The 14,442-nt window shown below is 37.1% G+C and overlaps 4 protein-coding genes across 5 annotated transcripts in view; 2 read left to right on the top strand and 2 right to left on the bottom strand.

The window, feature by feature from the left end:
- The window catches only part of LOC103140699 (post-GPI attachment to proteins factor 2-like), a 19,722-nt gene extending 17,746 nt beyond the window's left edge, over window positions 1-1,976 (bottom strand). The window contains exons 1-2 of the mRNA XM_007555948.2: window positions 1,714-1,976; window positions 1,315-1,488 (exon numbers count right to left, since the gene is read on the bottom strand). Of these exons, the coding sequence (XP_007556010.1) occupies window positions 1,315-1,482 (168 nt within the window). The 5' untranslated portion in view covers window positions 1,483-1,488; window positions 1,714-1,976. The remainder of the gene's footprint in view (window positions 1-1,314; window positions 1,489-1,713) is intronic.
- A 171-nt stretch (window positions 1,977-2,147) lies between these two features.
- Window positions 2,148-7,840, top strand: LOC103140729 (neuronal acetylcholine receptor subunit alpha-9-like). Of its 2 annotated transcripts, none has more exons than XM_016673393.1 (5): window positions 2,148-2,238; window positions 4,046-4,191; window positions 4,310-4,464; window positions 4,705-5,237; window positions 5,339-7,840. In XM_016673393.1, the coding sequence occupies exons 2-5, from the start codon at window positions 4,096-4,098 to the stop codon at window positions 6,028-6,030; spliced, it is 1,476 nt and encodes a 491-aa protein (XP_016528879.1). In that variant the 5' UTR covers window positions 2,148-2,238; window positions 4,046-4,095; the 3' UTR covers window positions 6,031-7,840. The 2 variants fall into 2 exon arrangements, with proteins under 2 accessions (XP_016528879.1, XP_007556051.2); XM_007555989.2 differs by lacking the exon at window positions 2,148-2,238 and adding an exon at window positions 2,490-2,633.
- Window positions 7,841-7,873: 33 nt separating this feature from the next.
- LOC103140728 (olfactory receptor 52N4-like) lies at window positions 7,874-9,669 on the bottom strand. The gene has a single exon (XM_016673358.1). The coding sequence runs from the start codon at window positions 8,910-8,912 to the stop codon at window positions 7,974-7,976; it is 939 nt and encodes a 312-aa protein (XP_016528844.1). The 5' UTR covers window positions 8,913-9,669; the 3' UTR covers window positions 7,874-7,973.
- A 2,590-nt stretch (window positions 9,670-12,259) lies between these two features.
- On the top strand, window positions 12,260-13,918 carry LOC103140698 (olfactory receptor 52J3-like). The gene has a single exon (XM_007555947.2). It carries the CDS (start codon window positions 12,476-12,478, stop codon window positions 13,409-13,411), a length of 936 nt encoding a protein of 311 aa, XP_007556009.1. The 5' UTR covers window positions 12,260-12,475; the 3' UTR covers window positions 13,412-13,918.
- Window positions 13,919-14,442: the final 524 nt, after the last annotated feature.

Here is a 14,442-nt window from a genome sequence, read left to right as displayed (position 1 = left end):
TGAGCTCCTCATCTTTACGATTAAGAATCATAAACAGTTGTCTCCTGTGGGAGACAACATGTTTCAGTAGAGGCGATTTGCACCCTGTTGGAACTTTTTTGAGCGGTGATACCACCTTGCCGTGCCTCGACAACTCTTTTATCAAAAACTCGTCACTTATAAATGGAGGGACGTTTGACAGCGTTACCTTCGTTGCAGGTAAAGTAAGTGGCGAGACTTGTAAAAACAAATCGCCGACAGAAACGCCCACCTCCACTAGCTGTTGAGCTTGTTCGACTTTTTCCACAAACAACACCACCGCTCCATTCATCCGTGCTGCCGACTTAATAGACTCGTGCCCGATCACCTCACCCACAGCCAAACAAACTTCCTCCACGCTGCACGGAGAACCAGCACCCACCTTGATGCCGTTCTTCCGCGTCAGCGTGGAAAAAGAACCACCACCAACCACCATGGCGTCCTAAGACGCTGGCCTGCCGGCCACACCCAAACCCACAAAAACCCCTTAAAACGTGACAAACTAACACAAAATTACAATTAAACAAGTAACACAAACACCCAGTGAATAAACAGTAAGAAAAAAAGATAGAAAAGATATACAATCGTTCGCTCTTTTACTCTTCTCCCGCTCTTCCGCACACACCCTCCTCTCACACGAAGAAGAAGAAGAAGAAGAAGGAAATACCTAAGAAAAACTTATAAAATCAAAGTTTCATTTTGTTGTAACTGGATAATGTCACAGTGAAATATTTTGAATTAAAAAACCAACAACCTTCAATAAGTGAAAATGCTGTGGAAAGAACACGAGTTCATTTTTAATGTAAACTCTCTGCTTCTCTCTGTGTTTTGATCAAATGATATAAGGTTGAGATTTCTGCTGGCAAACAAAACAGGTGGGTTTAATATAAGGGAAATAATGCATATGAAAAAAATTACTCAGTGCACACTGTTAAGTTTAGTAGAGGATTTGTGTAAAATGTAACAGAAAGTTGCTGGATGTTTTGGTTAATTAAATAACTAATGAAATAAATTCAACAAAAAGCATGGTACTCTTTATGACTAAATGTACTCAAATGAAACGTTTCAATAAAAAAAAATATTTAAGAAGTACTAAAGCAACTGAAAAAAACCCTGTTTATATTAAGACGCCTTTGACCTTGAGACAAAAGGGCAAGGGTCATTTTCTTTTCACAAAAGAAAATGATCTCTTATTACCATTAGTGATAATGGTAATAATAATGGTTTCTTGGTAATAAGAAACAATTTCTAATAAAATAACCATTTCCAGAAAGCTGTTGGAAAATAACAAATTACCTGGCAATGTGTACCAGTAGCATCTTCAAAGTGAAAGAGAGAGGATATCGAGACGCAAGTGATGAGTCCTAACAGTGGCAGGCACACAGTAACAACAATACAAGTGGTGAATGATATCCTGATGACCAGGGGCCTCTCATAGCCCAAAATGTTTGAGCCTTGGATCATTTTACCCTGCACGTGGGGAAACATTAAACAAAAATAATAATCACATCGTCACAAAAGAGGCAACATGATTCTATTCACAGAAAATTATGCATGCATGATACATATTTAGTGTTATAATAATTAGCAGTGTGCATGCCATGCCCGGCTAGGGCTGGAATCATGAAGTAGTCATCTTTATTCTGATAAATTCATTCATGTTTCTAAAAAGGATACATTCTGTAAAACCATTACCTCCACCCAGCTCACTGCTGCCCAGCAGGCGCTGCAGTTACAACTGGCTCAACAATAACAATGTCAGTGCGCGAAGGAGCCGCAAATTTCTGATCCCATCGAGCCAGGAAGAAGAGACTGGGACGTCATCCAGCCATCTTCAGTTCCTAAACGTTCATCTTTATAGTTTTATCCAGGTGTTCCTAACAGATGATAGTAGGCCTAAGGATGCTGCTGTCATCCTTGCGCGGAAGATAGCGGGAGGAAAAACATCAGTGGGAGGAGAATGGCAGTTTCCGGAAGAGACGGCGAGCAGTGAACAAGATGTGTCAAAATAATACATAGAATGGTTTTAATAACATGCGAAAACATGTCACAGCAACTGATCAAAGGCAACATAATGAAGTAAAATACTGCGTCAGCAGCGCTTTGTTTCTGGACGCTCTCCGCGGTGCTGAAAAACAACAATCAAATGACGGATTTCTTTTGTCCATCAGTTCGCTCTTCGTTTGCGTGACGGCTTGTTTAAGTGATTTACGCTGTGCAGTATGTATTTTACATATATATATATTTTTCTTTTTTTTTCTTCTTTTTTAAAGCCCCTATAAATCCAATGCTCGCATTAGCCCACGCCTCCGGAAGACTGCGTCATGTAATGGCATGCGTGCATAGGATCTACTAGTGCAGTTATCAAAACTGACAATCTGCATAACCCGAATATTTGCGCTGACGTGGGAAGGCAGACGTTACACACGCTACTGCAGGAATAAGCGCATTATTATTATTATTATTATTATTATTATTATTATTATTAAGGAAATTAGTTAAGCACCGAACAATTCAAAAAGGGTCCTGGACCTCAGATACTTTGCTTTGGAAAATGTTACGTTGGAGAAGTCCGACTTTACTTCATTCATTTCTATTCTTAAGTGCCATGACAAGTAAGTTTCTGTTTTTATTTTTTTTATTTATTGTCTTTTTTTATTTTAGTTTTTATAGAATATAAATATCCTTTATTGTCGTACAAGGAGGGGATTTCTGTGCAACAGCTGCAAAGTCACTAGCAATAACAGCAAAGAGTCCCAGAAAAAAAAAAATATATATATTTATTTATTTATTTATAGCGAAATATACTGTAAATTAAAATACCGCTTAATTTATTTTTTTATTTTTTATTTTAGTATTTACAAAATAGACCTCGGAGCACTCATTGGGTCTGCCATAACAATGCGAAGTACCTGCTTGACGTCATGGTATTACTGCGGTACCATGGCGACATAATGCCCCAAGAACTTCACAGGAATAAAGCCTAGTCTTGAAATATCATGAAAATCCAATGATCTTTAGGATTTTCTGTGTCATGATTGTTTCAGCTAGAGACACCACTTAAATTTCCTTTTGTAAATATGTCCATGTTGTGTTACATCTTGCAGTTTTTCCACAAGTTGCGTTTAAATGCTCCAAAGTTTAAGGGATCTTTTATATTTCATAGTGTAACTGAGTGTCGATGAGCTTGAGCTGTGGTTTTCAAACCTTTTCTGCTTAAGACAATTCTTGTGTCCTCCACCCCAACAATCACCGTCAAAAACCAATCCATTATGCTCAGGAAATGGCAATAAGTCCAACTCCAAGTCCAAAACCAAGACTAAGGTTTGTTTCTCCCAGAATCTTTCAAATGTTTAATTTCAGATTCCTATATTGTTGATTCCCTCTGTGGCTTAACTTAAGCACCCGTCATAAGAATAAACAAAAAACTCAATTGTTATCTTCTGCCTTTCTAATATCATGCGATATACATTTATTCTCATATCCCCTCCTCTTATCCTCAAGCCTTTTTCAGAGTTCTCAAACGTGTGACCTGTTTTTAAGAGATTGTGCTGCAGTAATCCCACAGAGAAGCTGTCCAGCTGAGGGGCTGTGTTTTAGGGTTGACATCTGGACTGCATAAATCCATTTCTGCAGCCAAAGCTGCAACTTTTCATCCATTGTTGCTGCTGTAGATACACCTTGTCCTATTAAATTCATTTTCACATTTATTAATATTTCTGTTTAACATAAAATCTAATTTTCATAAACTCTATTTTTAGACACTTACAGAAAGGGATTGTAGTCTATCATTCACTTTACAGCCGCTCCACCCATCTGTCAGGCAATCACATATTCTGTCATGTTTCTCTTCTTCTCCACTCTATCGTGTGTGTATGTTGATGCCCTGAAATGCAAAGAAGCACATTGTTTAATCTCCCTTTGTGCAAACATCTGTCCTTTATGTTTTAACATCAATCAAAATCATCAGGACATATAATTATTTACTTAATGCAAAATTCTATGTTTGTTTTTATTCCTGTCCAAGCATGCAAAGGTGCATATGCCAAATATGCCCAAAAGCTCCTGACGGACCTAATGGCCAACTACACAAGTGCGCTGAGGCCTGTGGAGGACACAAATAACATCCTGAATGTGACTCTGCAGGTTACACTCTCACAAATCATCGACATGGTAAAACACCAGAGCACAAACATTAAGGATACATTTCAACTAAACTTTTCCCTGTTTGAAAGGATTATATAACATGCCTTTTAATGCCCATTTTCTTTTTTTTCTTTTTTTTTTACAGGATGAGCGAAATCAAATTTTGACTGCTTATTTGTGGATAAGGCAAGTCTGGTTTGATGCGCACCTCAGATGGAATAAAGATGAGTACGATGGACTCGACACCATCCGTATTCCTGGTAGTTATGTATGGAGGCCTGATATAGTCCTATATAACAGGTAGGGTCGACGGGCGTTGATAGTCAAGTTTCTTGTTTCATATTAGTCAAAAAAAAAAAAAAAAACCCTCACAATTACACTGACTGACCAGATGTTGACAAAAACAATAACTGAGAAATTCTAACTTGCAAAAACCCTTAAAATGTTAACAGTCTTACGAATCAAGTCTTTTCTTTCTGGAATGGCTGTGAACAATATTGCCTTAATTTACTTGTTGAGATAAGCTGACTGTTTTTCCAGCGCAGACAACCATTTTACCGGCCCGATGGATACCAACGTGGTGATCCGGCATGATGGCCAGATGATGTGGGATTCCCCTGCTATCACAAAGAGCTCATGCAAGGTGGATGTGTCCTTTTTCCCCTTCGATGGGCAACAGTGCAGGTTCACTTACGGCTCCTGGACCTACAATGGAAACCAGCTGGACATCCTGAACGCCATGGAGAGCGCCGACCTGGCTGACCTGGTGGAAAACGTGGAGTGGGAAGTTCTCGGCATGCCGGCAAAGAAGAATATTGTTCAGTATGGATGCTGTGCAGACCCATACCCAGACGTGACCTACACGCTGAAGCTAAAGAGAAGAGCTTCCTTTTATGTTTTCAACCTCCTCATACCATGTGTGATGATCTCCTTTCTGGCTCCACTGGGTTTCTACCTGCCTGCTGATTCTGGGGAAAAGGTTTCTTTGGGAGTCACTGTGCTGCTGGCACTCACCGTCTTCCAGCTGCTGGTTGCAGAAATTATGCCACCTTCTGAGAACGTGCCACTAATTGGTGAGGAAAATAATGTATGTTCAAATCCCACTTTACACGATTGCAACATGCAGACACATGGCACAAATGTTTTATTTTTCTTGCCTTTTTAACCTCTACAGGAAAATATTACATTGCAACGATGACAATGATCACAGCCTCCACTGCCCTGACCATCTTTATCATGAACATTCACCACTGCGGCCCAGATGCCAAGCCCGTTCCCAAGTGGGCTAAGAAAGTCATTCTGCAGTACATGGCCCGGATGTGTTTTGTCTATGAAGTTGGGGAGAACTGCATGTCGGCAGAGTCAGAGAGACAGGAACCTGCACTTGTAAGCAACACTAGCTGCACCATGAATGGGCAGGTGTGTCCAGGAAGAGAGGACGACTGCATCATCAAAAGTGGTCAGGAAACAGCTGGATCCGTCATCACAGAGGAGAGAGAAGAAATGGATCAAATCCTAAGTCCATTAGGATCAGTAAGTAGGAATCCTACAAACCATAACAGCACTTGGAGGAATGGCATCTTCTTGGACTGTGGGGAGTCAGGGGACCCGGTGAGATGCAGGAAGGGAGGCGTGAGTGATGTAGAGAGAAAAGATGACAGGATTTCCTCTAACACTTATCCTAACGATGGGCCACTGCTGCATAACATTGAATACATCGCCAACTGTTACAGAGATCAGAGGGCCACACAGAAACGGACGGGGGAGTGGAAGAAAGTAGCCAAAGTTTTAGATCGCTTTTTCATGTGGATGTTTTTTATAATGGTGTTTTTTATGAGCCTCCTTATCATGGGCAAAGCCGTTTAATCAGCACTACTTTTATTTGATTGTTAAAACTGCTTTTAAGCCTCCAAATGATAAAATGAGATCTTTAAGAAAGATGTGCAGCATATTTTTATTTGCAGCCCATAAAAGGCAAATTTTGTTAGCAAATCAAGAACAAATGTATACTATATTTGTTTTTACCTCGGGTAAATTTTCTTCTTGTTCTTATGTAATAGAATACCGAGCTCTTTTGGTAAATTAGATAGAGAAATTTTTGTATGTAACATAAGAAAGTGGTGTCTGACATTATGGCAGTACCTTGAAAAGGTATTCATAAACCTAACATTTTTAGAGTTTTTTTGTGATATACAACTGTCATGGTTGGCGTTTAGAAAAGACTAAAATGCAGCAGGATGGAGGCAGATGTAGGATGAAGATGAATTCAATTATGAACAGAAAAACTTACATTACATGACGCCACTGTCTTAAGAAGCAGAGGCATCAGGGTGACAGGAGCAGAAAGTGTCAATATAACGGAAATTTAAATGAAGAACAAAGAAAACCGATGAGCTTATATACATTGGTAGAAATTACAAAACAAAGAGACCTAATTAGAGGCAAACCAAGCTGAGAGAAGGAGTAGACAGAGGTGAACCAGGTGATAGATATGACATACACACCTCAAACACACCTGAATGAAATGAATGGGTCATTATCAGGCCTCTGCACAGCTGAACAGCATACGGATGAGTAAATTGAGCTATTCAATCCAGGTGTGTCAGAGGAGAGATGCATCTTAAAGTTGCAGGATTAGAGGATTGTATTGCATGGTTTTTTCCCATCTGCTCCAGCTGTCACTGTCCCAATGAATACAAGGCTCATTGATGGACATTGATGGATAAAATCGATTAATGGAAATTGACATCAGCGCCATGTTTAACTGTTTTACCCCCTTTTTTTGTTTGTTTTGTTTTAAATACTCATAAGAGGTTACAGTCATGGGATAGGCAATTAAATTTCAATGTTAGTTCTAAGTTTTTGAACATAACAATTTGAGTTTCTATACATACCATTTTGCCCATGGCATGTTTAGTACTTCTGATATTTACTTACATTTTTAGTCAAAGCTCAAAGAACATAATGATTTATTTATTAAATCTAACATTGTTTAATAATAGCCAAAAAGTAACTAAAAATGGTTTAAATAACAAAAGTCATTAGTGACTTTGTCTCTGGTTAACACAATGTTGTGAATGAATAACAATGATAACGGACATTATGTTATAGTTTAAAAGAACATTTTTTTGCATCTTCTGTACGTGGCTTGAAAAAAAAATGTGAGCATCCTGCTGTGATAATAAATAAAAGAACATGCACAATACATCTGAAAACTATCTGCTGATTTCAGATGTAAAAGGAAAAGGCATAAGCAATAAGCAATGTGTCAGAAATGATTTATTAAGCTGTTGCTATCGTTGCAGAAAACTCAAATTTAACTGACAACTCATTCAAAATTATCAGAATGTTCCTGCAGTTTGAGAAAAGGAGAGTTTCTCGCTGTTCCTGATATTTTAGCTAGAAATGGAGTTCATCTTTTAAAACAGTTCATTTTTAGAGGTTACTAAGTCATTTAACTACAAAGTTTTAGCCACAGTAGTAAATCATAGCCGACTGCTCATACAATCAAAATCCGATTAACAGAATATTTTCATGACAGGTCAAAATACAGAGTAGTACAGGGTAATTTACCAAATTGACCAAAATATGGAAGTTGTTGCTTATTCACTGTGTGTGACAGTGATTTAAAAAAGAAGAGTTCCCAATTAGAGTGTCAACAGAGTGCATCAGAGTACATCAGTTATATTTTTTAATGGTGTGGAGAAACATAGATTGAAAATGTCTCACAATCCTATAAGCTCTAAGCTTTAAATTAAATTAGGGTACTGGCCTAGTAAAAATGTAAAAATGCAGAGGAAAATAAACATCTAGATGGAAATTACAGTTTTTCTTTTGAGTATTTGTGTAATCTTATCTCGTAATGACCTTGTTTGTAGTCCATAAATAATAGGATTTAAATTGGCAGGCACGACATGAAATAAAATGTATGCAATCTTCCTTAAGTCTGGATGATCTGGAAATCGATGCAATATAATAGTTAGGAACCCTGACCAGAGCATAATCAGATAAAGAATGAGGTGGCTTGAGCAGGTTTGAAGCGCTCGGTTATTCATCTCCTTGTTTTTCTTCATCCAGCAGATGAGAGCTATTCTGATGTAAGTAGCAGTGATGCCTCCAATTGAACAAGTAAACAGCAGCACCGTAAAAAACAGTCCGTATATGTTATTAATGGACACGTCCTCACAAGAAAGCTTGAACAGTGATGGATTGTCACAGAAGGCGTTTTGTATAACTGATCTGCAGCGGGACAGCTTGCCTGTGAGACCTAAGAGCACAGACACTAGGAGTAAGGAAACGCCCCAGGCAGTGGCAGACAGGCCGATCACAGCTTTATTAGTCATGATGGAGCCGTACCTCAGAGGGTGGCAGATTGCCACGTATCTGTCGATAGCCATGATAACAAGAATCATGTGCGATGCAGATCCAAAGGTGTGGCTGTGAAAAGCTTGAAGCAAACACTGGTTGTAGGTGATGAAACGTTTGGTGGACAGGACATGAGCCATAAGCTGAGGCAGCAGGACTGTGTTGCCGATCAGGTCATTCACAGACAGGTTACAGAAGAGGAAGTACATGGGCTGGTGCAAACTCTTTTCCTTTATGATAAGTGTGAGAACGCCGACGTTAGAAAAGAGCAGAGTGGAGTATACGAACAAAAGTAAAAAAAACAGAGGGTATATGTACTCTGGAGATATTTCAAATCCTTGGATCTCCAGGATATCAGATGGCATTGAAGTATTTTCCCCCATTTTTATTCATATGGTGAGAAATCTAAAAAAAAAGTACATTGTAACAATTTATATAAAACTATTGCACAGACTGACCAAAGCGAAACATGTAATTGTGTGTACTAAAATATATTTACAAATGTTATTTTATTTATTGACTCAGTAAAAACACTTTCATATCACTGCATGTACTTTCACCAAGTTGTAAACCATCATCTGAGCAGAAATGTTATCTGTAATGTCTTATCCATTACATTACTAATATAAATTAGGAGAAAAAAAAACATGCAGATTAAATTGATTTCAAGTAAAAAATATTAATCAGAAGCAACATGCTTACCTTTTTTCTTGACATACATGTGTAATAGAAGTACTCTATAAAACCCCAAAACTGCTGATGCCAGACTGAGGAATGTCTGCAATCATAAATACTTTGCTGGGGTAGGAGTGATTCCCAAGTTAATTAGATGTTGACATTTTATTTCATGTTATGTGTTAGTAGAGCTGGATTATGTCCTGCCTTTAAGTGAGAAGGATTTTCCCACATGTGCAGATGTGGGATTCTTTAGAACGTAAGTTTTCCTCATTACATTAAGACTTTTTTTTTACTCATTTTCAGTATTACCAGGATAGAATAACAAAACAGCAAAACAAAACAAATCAACACTTGGCAGCTTTAAGTAAACTTACAATAAAGATGTTGTGCAGGAAAATGCTTGGTTTGGCTACAAATAGGCAAAATTAGTTTTTAGCAAAGGTGGCAATTTTCATCAAAGTTACTAAGTCGGGCATCACCTGATTATAGGGAATTTATAACCAAATGAATACCTTCCTGGTGAGATGTGGTTTTATAAAACAGACTACAGAACACTGTCTTATTAAAACATTGGCATTCTCAAACATCAAGCACTATATATACATACACCACAAACACAAACCGAATGAGTTTATTGACAAAATATCTCAACTTCCATAAAAAAATACTTTAACTAGTTAGAAACATTAAGCTAAACTTCTAAGTAAAAGTGAAACAAACAAACAAAAAAAAAAACATAAAATAAAAACAAATGAAAATAAACCGAAACCAATAACCCATTCAATGATGCATCGATGTCACTGTGAATATGTAGGTTTAAAAACCAAGGTTTGATATGAGGAATTTGAATTTCATTAAAATATTGTATTAGCAATCAATGGCATTTTGGGCAGTTCATTTTTAATGTGTCAATTAACCCTGACAGTGACTGACTTAATGGAGTTGTTGTGGCCATTTATGTAAAGTTTGCAAATTGTAATTTCTACTAATTTAGCTTTCTATTTTGAGAAGTTAGAATTTACTTAAGTTAGTTTAGATCCAAAATCTGTAGTTAATTTGTATATTTGAATTGATTAGATTATGTTGGTAATTGGTTAGACCCTCCCATTAATTTGAGTAATTAAAAACACACCGGGTGCTCACATAAAACTCACAAACAACAAAAAAACATGCTCTGAAATTTGATAGGACACAAGTGGTAAAATGATTCATATGCAGTAAACTAAGAAAGATACAACAAAATGAGTAAAAGATCAGCATGACCATGAAATCATCATCAGTTTAATAAAGTTAGTTTCTCTGGGGTAAAATGATTAGCTTTTCCCGATGTCCCAACTGTGCTTTTGTGGTCTCTGTTCCCCGTGGACTAAGATGACCACAGCAGTGCTCTGTTTCAATTAAATATGCTGCTGGAACAAAACGACATCAATGGTCTTATTAATGAGACATTTTTGCTTATTTTGTAACCACTGTTGCTCATTTCATTTAGTAAACGACACACTAGGAAGTTTTCAAAGTTGCCTCATTTGCCAACTTAACAACTGATTTACTTGCCGCCTCCCAAGAGAGTGGTTGGACAACATCCCTTAGTGGGAAATAAGATTTACATTAGATGGTGGTACGAGGTGGTTAGCATTTGTCCAGGGATTAATTATTTTGTGAGACAGTTAATAACAATAATTTAATCACATCTCAAAGGGCCTCATTATTAAGAGTGTTTTGACAGCAAAATGAAACAACCAATTGATGCAATTTTTCCATATTGAAGAGCGTTATGTAACAGATGTCTAATAGTTTGCTCACATCAAATGTTTTTCATAAACCACAATTAAAAAACATAACATAGAGTTGCAGTCACCAATGTTGCTTTACAGCAGGAAGATCTCAGGTTCCAAAACGCTGTAATTTCTGTACAGTAGAAGTGTCCAAACGTTTTGCCCTGAAGGCCAAAACTGTCTAGTTGAAAGCACTTGGATGTCACTTTTTTAAGTTGGCAAATAAATTGATTGTGTATTTGTTTTACTTTGTGCAATAATAAACTAAACATATGGCATTTTATTTAAATGAACAAAAACAGATTTTGTAGAAGAGAGAAAATCTGTAAATCACTCTTTATATGTGAAAGTATATAAAAAGTCTAACATCTGTTTTTATTAGTAGACAGACATTTTCTAATTTTTTGAGTGTGGTGTGGGCTACAATTTTTTCAGCAACACTTGCTGTATTAACCAATAGACCCGGATGCATTCAGGGGTACTTCTGTGTAAAAGTTGCTGAATTTTTATACTTCCAATAACAACAAAATTAAGATGGATGCAGAAGCCTGGTTAACAAATGAGAAATGCTTTTTGCTGTACCTAAAATGTTGTTGTTTTAAGAAAGTTTTAGTTGTCTGTGAAAAGATGAAAAAAAAGTGTCCATCTGAATCAAACACTTGTGCTTGCAGGTCAGATTTGCATCTTTCTAGAATTGAGGGCCACTCATAATCCTTTAGAGGGCCTCACTTCGGACGCTGCAATAATCTGCTGTAAAGTAAAAGACAGGGCAAGAAATACATGGTGGTCCAGAAGGAGTGAATGCTGCAGTCTGCAGGGGTTCGTTAGAAAGCTTTTTAAACTAATTTTAATGGTGCATTATTCTTAATGCACTAGTTGATAACTAGGATTAATTGGAATGTATATGTGTTTGAACTGAAATTACATTTATTGTCAAGTCCCTCAAGATGACATTTGTTGTGAATTGGACAATTCAGAGTCATGCTGAGTTCATACTGGTGGAAAGGAGAAGAAATTGTCAGATTTGTTTGTTTGGTCTACAAGCAGCTTTCTGTCTGCAGGGCAGTCAGGTTTAACTTTGAAGTTTCCCGCTTGCAACTCTGACTTCAGAAGATCGGTTCTGAAGAAACTTGGGACATTTAAGCATAAACTACATCCTATGTAGAACCGATGTAGATATGTGCTTCTTCTGTTTAAAAAATGTCTACCAGACTGAAGATACATGAAAAGATGTTTGCTGAGGTAATCCTTGTTCTAAAAAGTTGGAGAAGTGCTGATCTAAATCCTGCAAAGCCACTGATAATCCCTGAGGTAAATAGTGATGGAAACGAGGAAGTGAGAAACAATAAAAAGCGATGCACGGCAGTCATCACCAGACCAACCTGCCATTTAGTGAAACATGAAGTGTGTCAACTGTTACTTCTCCAAATTCTGGCTTGATTTCAAATAATGGGTATAAACGATTGTCTTCTATCTTGATCAATCTTATTAAAATGGAAAACAGCTCATTTGGAATCAATTCTCCACTAACACTGGAGACGTTTTTTATTCCACCTGGAGGAAAGTATCCAATATTTCTGTTTGGTCTAGCCGTTTACTTGTTTGGAATGTCATGCAACCTGACTCTGATATCTTTGATTATTCTGAAGAAAAACCTTCACAAGCCCATGTATTTCATCCTGATTAGTCTGCCGGTGAATGATCTGATAGGAATAACTGCCATGCTTCCAAAAATACTTTCAAATATTGTTACAGAGACTCAGGAAGTTTCCTATCCGCTCTGTGTTCTACAAGCTTTTCTTCTGCACATGAGCGCCGGTGGAATTCTGTTTGTTCTTGCAGCAATGGCGTTTGATCGTTACATTGCCATCTGTATGCCATTACGCTACAGCTCTGTCATGACTCCAAGGATTGTTGCTCTTATTATTTTCCTTGTTTGGAGTTCTGACTTTGTCTGTATCCTGTCACTATTTTCTCTCCAGTCAGGGCTGCCCAGGTGCAGATCTGTAATACTGAGCGTATTTTGTGACAACCAGTCTCTCCTGAAGCTCACGTGTGGGAACTTAATTCTCAACAACATAATTGGACTATTTATCACAGTTTTCATACAAGTTTTAAGTATGTCTATTCAGGCCTATTCTTACTTTAAAATTCTGGTTGCATGTTTGAGTCGGAAGCAATCTGATGCAAAGGCGAAAGCAGTGAACACGTGTGTTGCACAGGTGGTTATTCTTGTCATGTTTGAGATTGCAGGAACTTTCACTGTTTTATCACATAGGTTCCAAAATATTTCCCCTGACTTACAAAAGGTAATGGGGATGCTAATGTTTATTTTACCTCCACTTATTAACCCTATTGTGTATGGCCTCTATACCGGTGAAATACGCAGAACCTTTCTGAGTGTCTTCAAGAGCAGAATATCTTCCTGAATGTCACTCAGATCCTGGAGTCCTTTTATTTACTTATCTTGTACACGGTCAAAGTCACAAATTTAACAAGGCAGAAATCTAAACCTACATTGTGCGGAAAAACAATCAGAAACCTGATGTGAATGATCCATAATAAATCCGTAGTTTATTGTTTTTATGAATCCATAATAAAAACACAGTGTTTTTATTACTGTGTATGAAAAGGTTGTTTTCATTTCACTCTTGTTTGGAGAAGGTATTTCATGGGAAGCGTCATGTTTTTTCAATTAAAATGCTTGTGGTTTATTATGTTTGCACTTTTCAACCCTGATATAATACTATGAGCAAAAGTTTATTTTATAGAACTGAAAACAATGGTGACCTGTAAAATGTTGTTGCTCTTTTAGTTGCATGTAAGATTTTTTTCTGGCTGTGTAAATTATGAGTGGTTTTGTCCATAATTTAACATGTAAGACCTTTGAAATTATCATATGCAAAACATCTAAAATGAACCAATCCCAAATGTAATTATTCAATGTTTTTTTAACCATTTATGTTTTTCATATAAAAGAAATCTGTGTGTTTTAAACAAAATAATGTAAATAAACATTATGTCAAATATGATGATGCTATAATAAAAATTGACTTTCCAAAACAAAGTTCAAGGTCGAAATCATTTCTTTTTTTTCTAATACACGGATTACTCCAGATCCCTACTAAAAAGTTCACCTTGTGGGTTAGTACAGTTTTGATCTTGAGGTGAAATTAGGCCCTGAAACTCAATACACATTTGAAATGATATTGAATCATGATCGAAAAATCTAAATTAGTATTCTGCAAAGCAAACTAAAATCTAAAGAAGGAAAACCATGTCATATGCTCTGGTGGATTTACACTGCTGAAGGGAGTCCTCTCAAAGTACAGTAATTTTCACACTGAAAATGTACTTCAAGGAATGCATAGGAAATTCTACAGTGGACTGAAATAGGATGATTTTCTGTTTAATTGACTCTGACTGGTGACTTGCCCTTCAAAACAAATTAAAAAATCCA

This window comes from Poecilia formosa, unplaced genomic scaffold, assembly GCF_000485575.1.
Source record: "Poecilia formosa unplaced genomic scaffold, Poecilia_formosa-5.1.2 Scaffold74, whole genome shotgun sequence".
In the NCBI taxonomy this organism is placed as follows: Eukaryota; Metazoa; Chordata; class Actinopteri; order Cyprinodontiformes; family Poeciliidae; genus Poecilia; species Poecilia formosa.
The sequence above is the reverse complement of the archived record's forward strand: the minus strand, read 5'-3'. Positions and strand labels throughout refer to the sequence as shown.

Coding starts and splice junctions, on each gene's coding strand:
- LOC103140729 (XM_007555989.2), top strand. CDS start 2,573: ATGTTACGTTGGAGAAGTCCGACTTTACTTCATTCATTTCTATTCTTA. Junction 2,634..4,045: donor ATTCTTAAGTGCCATGACAA/GTAAGTTTCTGT, acceptor TTCCTGTCCAAG/CATGCAAAGGTGCATATGCC. Junction 5,238..5,338: donor TGAGAACGTGCCACTAATTG/GTGAGGAAAATA, acceptor TAACCTCTACAG/GAAAATATTACATTGCAACG.
- LOC103140728 (XM_016673358.1), bottom strand. CDS start 8,912: ATGGGGGAAAATACTTCAATGCCATCTGATATCCTGGAGATCCAAGGA.
- LOC103140698 (XM_007555947.2), top strand. CDS start 12,476: ATGGAAAACAGCTCATTTGGAATCAATTCTCCACTAACACTGGAGACG.